This window comes from Dendrobium catenatum, unplaced genomic scaffold, assembly GCF_001605985.2.
Source record: "Dendrobium catenatum unplaced genomic scaffold, ASM160598v2 fragScaff_scaffold_1347, whole genome shotgun sequence".
Lineage (NCBI taxonomy): Eukaryota > Viridiplantae > Streptophyta > Magnoliopsida > Asparagales > Orchidaceae > Dendrobium > Dendrobium catenatum.
This window is the reverse complement of record NW_021319809.1, coordinates 440873-446967: the sequence shown is the minus strand read 5'-3', so window position 1 is coordinate 446967 and position 6095 is coordinate 440873. Positions and strand designations below refer to the sequence as shown.

Below are 6095 nucleotides of genomic sequence, written 5' to 3'. Positions count from 1 at the left end.
ATCTTTTTTTTTTTGGGAAAATTGGGGGCATAGCCCAACCAACTTTGAATCTTCTTTATGCATTCTCATTCTTATTCCTTCTTGATAAGTAATGGATGAGATAAAAATTCTATTATAAGCAAATATTTTCATGTTTTAGTACAAACTTGTCATCTTTGTTCAACATATGTTGAGTTTTTGCATTAGTTTTAGCTTCTTTTTTTTTTTTTGGGACATTTTACAATTTAGTATTATATGCTCAAAATATTTGAGTTTATTATCACAATCCTTTAGATATCTTTCATAGTATTTGCTCCAACTAATTTTTAATTAACTCTTCCTTGTTTTAAAATTCTTAATTTTATCACATACTCAACATTTTTTATAATTTCTTTATATATATATAATTACACCTTCTCATCATTCTTTTTAAGAAATGTAAACATTTTGTATCCCAAAAATAATAATAATAATATTTCTTTTTATAATTACAACTTCATCATCAGATAATTTTTCAGTCATATATTTTAATTATCTTTTTATAAAAAATATAACCCAAGTAAACAATCCTAAACTCCTTTAAAAATACAATTTTTTTTTTTTTGTAAACTTAAGTGCCAAAATACAAATACACCCATATAAATCTTAATCATCAACCTAAAAAATAAAATTAGAAAAATAAAAATCATAAAGCCTAAAATCTATTTAATAAAGCCAAAGCCCTCAATCAATCACCATAGAGACAAATGCCACAACATCAATCCCAAAATAAAATACACAAAAATTCAATTAAAATAATTTAAGCTTTATTATAAAATTGAAACGTAATAATCATGAGAAAGGCCTAATTAATTAAGAAATTAAAAATAAGTACTAACTAAATATATATTAGCCTTTCTTTTTCTTCCTCTTTTTACTTCACATTTGTTTTTCCATTTCCAATACCCTCTTATCTTTAACAAATGACCTCTTCCAAGAGTTTATACCTCCTAACCTTACCTCTGAACACCTGCCTCCCCTTCCTATTCCCACTACTTTGCGGCCGCTCCGCCGGCATTAATCTTTGCTTCTTCGCCGGCTTACTGAGCAACGGAGCAAAAGACCGCTGGGTGAGCTTTAGTCCTCCGCCGGCGGTGAAGTTTCCGCAGCCACTGCTTCTTTGGGCAACCGGCGTCAAAAGTAGTGCTGAGATATTATTGCCGGCGATGGACAGTTCTGCTTCCAAAGAGAGCTTACTGCTTCTTATATCTTCCCTTAAACACCAGTTGCAAGTTTGATAAGAGCGTGCTTTGGGGTAGAGATTGCTACAGTATCTGTTTGATGATCGCAGGGAAAATAATTAAATTGGCGTTGATCGATCTGAAGCTGTAATTTTGGTTGGTATGTATTTATTTTTTTCATGAATTTTGTGTTTTCAACAATAATAATTCTTTTAAATAATGTCATCTACTTGTTTTCTGTGATTTTATGTAATGGTGTAAAAAAAATTATTTGATTGATTTTCGAATTTATAATGAGAAAAAAGTATTCTGTTAGAAGTTTCTGAAAGATTTTGTTCCGAGAAGCTCCAGAAGAAATTTATTATGAAAATCGAGCACCTCACTAAAAGTTTTGAAACTGTAATGAAAGGATTGCTAGAAGGTAAAACTGTCATTTCTATTTTGTTTACAATTATGTTGTAATTTTAATGATAGTTTTCCTGGTCATCAAGATTCATTTTTTAATTTTTTTGTTTAATCTCTGGCAATTAATCTTATCATTATGGCTAATTGATCAAATAAAAATCAAGAGAGACTGAAGAGATTGATGGGTTGAAGGCTTAGGTAAGGGAAATATACTTGTGCTGAGACCGGAAGAAGCAGACTCTGCACCGGAAGAGCTCACGGGCTAGACCGTGATCGCCGCACATGCAACAGACTGCCGGCGGCCGAGGAGGAGATGATGTTGCCGGCGTCGGCGAGGCTCCGGCGAGTTTGCTAGCCATGATATTTTTCTCACACACTCTCTCACTCTCTCTTTCACTTTTTTCTCTTCCCTCCTCTATAGGGAGGAGGAGATGAAGAGGAGGAGAGGAGGAAGAGAAGTGCGAGTGATTCGTGTATTTAGATAAATACCACTATTTATAGTATTTCACTTGAGAAAATAATATTAGACAGTTGTTATTAAATAAAATAAAATTATTATAATTTAAGAGAGATGAAAAAAATGGTCCTTTCATGATTGCTCTGTAAAATTAATTGTAAAATAATTGTTAATAATAATTTTTTTTATAAACATTTTATGATATTTTAAAATTTGTGAGAAAAATTATGGTAGGTTATATTTTTTTAGTTTGCGAAAAAAATGGTGGTGGCTATGTAAAATTAGGGTAAGAATGAAAGTTTTTAAAAATTCTTTTGAGATAATATTTTTTTTTTAAAATGAGGAGATTTAGGCTTCGTTTGATTCGGTTTATGCTTTCATAAAAATGAGTTTTAGAAAAGGAGATTGAGAAAAAGCCGTTCAATAAAATGGAGTTTCAATAATGAGATATGTTTGACTAATATTTTTAAAAGTGCTTATTAATACTTGAAAGTAATTTTAAATTGTTTGTTTAGGAGTTTTGCTTTTGAGATTTTATTATAAAAGACATTTTGTGACCGAAACTCCGTTTTGTGACCGAAGAAGCAGATACGAAAAGAATTTTGTAACCGCCAAAAAAATGATGTTTATTAAAAAGGAATTATTGTTAAGCTTTGATTCCAAACAGTAAATACTAATTGATTTCGGCTTATTCAAACGGAAACGGAGAAAAAAAGCCTAATCAAACGAGGCCTTATTATAACCATTATAGACTTATAGTTAGTAGAGTTATTTTGCATAAAATTTTGAAAATTTAAAAAATTAAGACTATGAAAAGAGCTGTTATAAATACATCATAAATAACAGTAATAAATTTTATTAAAATTATAGCCTAAGGAGGCATAATTACATTTTTTTACCCTTTAATTTCCGGCCTTTTTTATTAATAAAAGACAAAAATAAAATCAAGCAGGCCACAATTTCTGAAGAAAATTGCGAGCCTCTTCTTTTTTTTTTTTTTATATTTCAGTATTATTTTTTAAAATAAATTGAGTGCAAAATACATGCAAATACATTATGTTAAGCTTCATAACATAACTTTTTTTAAGGAGGAATGTGTTAAGTTTCGATTATGATAGAGAGTGTATTTCAGTCGAAATTTAAAAAGGAGTGAAGTCGCTAAAGAATTTAGCACATACTTTTTTTTTTTGAAGAAAATGTCAAAAAATTGTGGCACGGCGTGTTCATATTGCGGAAATTGCCAATTAATTTGTCGTAAGCATTATTCACACATCAGGGGAAAACCAAAATAATTGATGCAATTCGCACAAAGAGAAAGACAGGGTGTGTATGAGAGTGATAAATGGGGGCAGAAACATGGGAAGAGAGAGAGAGAGAGAGAGAGAGAGAGAATGGGATAGAGAGAGACATGATAAGAAAGAGATAGGATCTGAAGAGGAGAGTGAGATGGGAAGAGAGATAAAAAGAGAGAAGAGAAGATAGAGAGAGATGAGGGGAGAGAATATTTCTTTCTCTACTACTCTCCGGTCTCTCTTTCTTGTGAGAACTATGATAATAGTTTTGAGGTTTTCACCCACTTGTGAAAAGTGTCAATATCAAATTATTTGACGATTTTCACAACATTAACGCACTGCATCAAAATATTTGAGGTTTTCTTCAAAAAAATACTCTGCATAAAATCTTCTAGCAACTTCATGTTGGAAATTAAACTTAATTTGGGATGCTATTATTTGGGCTTTTGATTGAAGCCCATAATCTAGATAAATCTATTAAAAAAGATTCTAGAAATCTATTGAAAAGTAATATGCATTTATAGGAGATATGAGAATACTCTAGAGAGTCATTTAAGGAGTAATTGTTAGAAAAGTCTAGAATATGCATTTAATATCATTTATGATAGGAGATATGAGAATACTCTAAAGAGTCATTTGTAATCATTAGATTGAAATGTGTTGGCATAATCTTAACGGTGTACTACTAGTATAAATAGTGGTGATGTATTTGAGTTTATATCAAGCCAAAAAGTGAGAAATAAAATTCTATTTTTTTTCCTTAATCTTTCTCTTTAGCCTTCTCTTGTTCCAAAAGCCCCTTTTCATTCTAACAAAGTGGTATCAGAGCCAAGTTCCTTTCTAAAGATGACGAATTGAGGCATGGCTTCCTTCCAAGTTCCATTGCTCAAGACAACAGATTATGATAATTGGAGTATAAAGATGAAGGCACTTCTTGGAGCGCATGACGTTTGGGAGATTATAGAGAAAAGCTACGATGAGCCAAGCGACGAGTCCATTCTATTCTTAACATAGAAAGAGAGTTTAAGATATTCAAGAAAGAGAGACTAAAAGGCCCTCTTCCTCATCTATCAAATATTAGATGATGATGGATTTGAGAAAATATCAAGTGCTACATCGGCCAAACAAGCGTGGGAGAAGCTCCAAGTATCATACAAGGGAGAAGAGAAGGTTAAAAAGGTACGTCTTCAAATGTTAAGAAGACAATTTGACGTCTTGCAAATGAAAGAAGGCGAGACGGTCTCCGATTATTTTTTAAGAGTTTTTTCCATTTCTAATCAACTAAAAAAATGGTGAGAAGCTAGAAGATGTGACTATCATTGAGAAGATTCTTTGATCACAAGAATCAAGATTTAATAGTATCACAACTATCATCGAGGAGACAAAAGATCTACAAGAGATGACAGTAGAGCAACTCTTGGGTTCATTGCAAGCTTTTTCCATTTCTACAAGAGATGACAGTAGAGTAACTCATGAACAAGAAAGAAATTTCAACAACAATAATCAAGAAAGAGAATAAAATTCAACAAGAGGGTGAGGAAGAGGATGCTCAAACTCAAGGTACGAGAAATCTCAAGTTAAGTGCTATAATTATAACAAATTTGGGCATTACGCTAAAGAATGTAAAGTGCCCAAATATAAAGTGAATGAAAGGGTCAACTACGTAGAAGAAGAAAGAAAAGAAGACAACACATCATTGTTAGCCTACAAAAATAATGAAAGTTGTGAAGATGGAACGTGGTACCTAGACACTAGAGCAAGTAATCATATGTGCAGAAAAATATAATGAGCATGTTCGTGGAGCTTGATGAAATGATGGGCGGCAATGTATCTTTCAGAGATGACTCAAAAATAGAAGTAAAAGGTAAAGGTAACATCCTTATTCGCTTGAAGAAAGAAAAGCATCAATTTATTTCTAATGTCTATTTTGCACCAAATATGAAGAGTAATATTTTAAGTTTGGGACAACTTTTGGAGAAAGGATATGATATTCATTTAAAAAATAATTATCTTTTCTTAAAATATAATATTGACATTTTAATTGTGAACGTCCCAATGTCAGGAAATAGAATGTTTTTGCTAAACATTCAAAAAGATGTTGCCAAGTGCCTCAAAGCTTGTTATAAAGATGTCTCTTGGTTATGGCATATTCGATTTGATCATCTCAACTTTGAAGGACTTAAGCTGCTTGCAAAAAAAGAGATGGTGAGAGGTCTTTCATGCATCAAGCATCCTAATCAAATGTGTGAAGCATGTCGAATTGGGAAGCATTTTAGAAAAAGTTTTCCAAGAGAATCAAGTTCGAGAGATCGAAAGCCATTGGAGCTCATACATATAGATGTATGTTGACCAATAAAGTGATGCTCACTCGTTAAGAGTAACTACATTCTTTTATTCATTGATGATTTCTCACGAAAAATATGGGTATACTTTTTGAAGCAAAAATTAGAGGTATTCGGCATATTCAAGAAATTCAAGGTCGTCGTCGAGAAAGAAAGTGGACTCAAAATCAAGGCTATGCAATCGGATCAAGGAGGAGAATTCACTTCAAAAGAATTTCAAAAATTTTGTGATGCTAATGGGATACATCAAGATCTAACTGTCCCAGGGTCCCCTTAACAAAATGGAGTAGCAGAAAGAAAGAACAGAATCATCGTTGACATGGCGAGGAGTATGCTCAAAAGTAAGAGGCCGCCGAAGGAATTTTGGGCAGAAGTAGTCTCCTGTGTAGCTTATTTGGCC

At 32.3% G+C, this 6095-nt stretch overlaps 1 protein-coding gene across 1 annotated transcript; it reads right to left on the bottom strand.

Moving 5' to 3' along the window:
• Positions 1-763: 763 nt before the first annotated feature.
• LOC110097060 lies at positions 764-2037 on the bottom strand. The gene is made up of 2 exons (XM_020823280.2): positions 1818-2037; positions 764-1292 (listed from the first exon to the last, which is right to left on the bottom strand). The coding sequence occupies exons 1-2, from the start codon at positions 1961-1963 to the stop codon at positions 935-937; spliced, it is 504 nt and encodes a 167-aa protein (XP_020678939.1). The 5' UTR covers positions 1964-2037; the 3' UTR covers positions 764-934.
• Positions 2038-6095: the final 4058 nt, after the last annotated feature.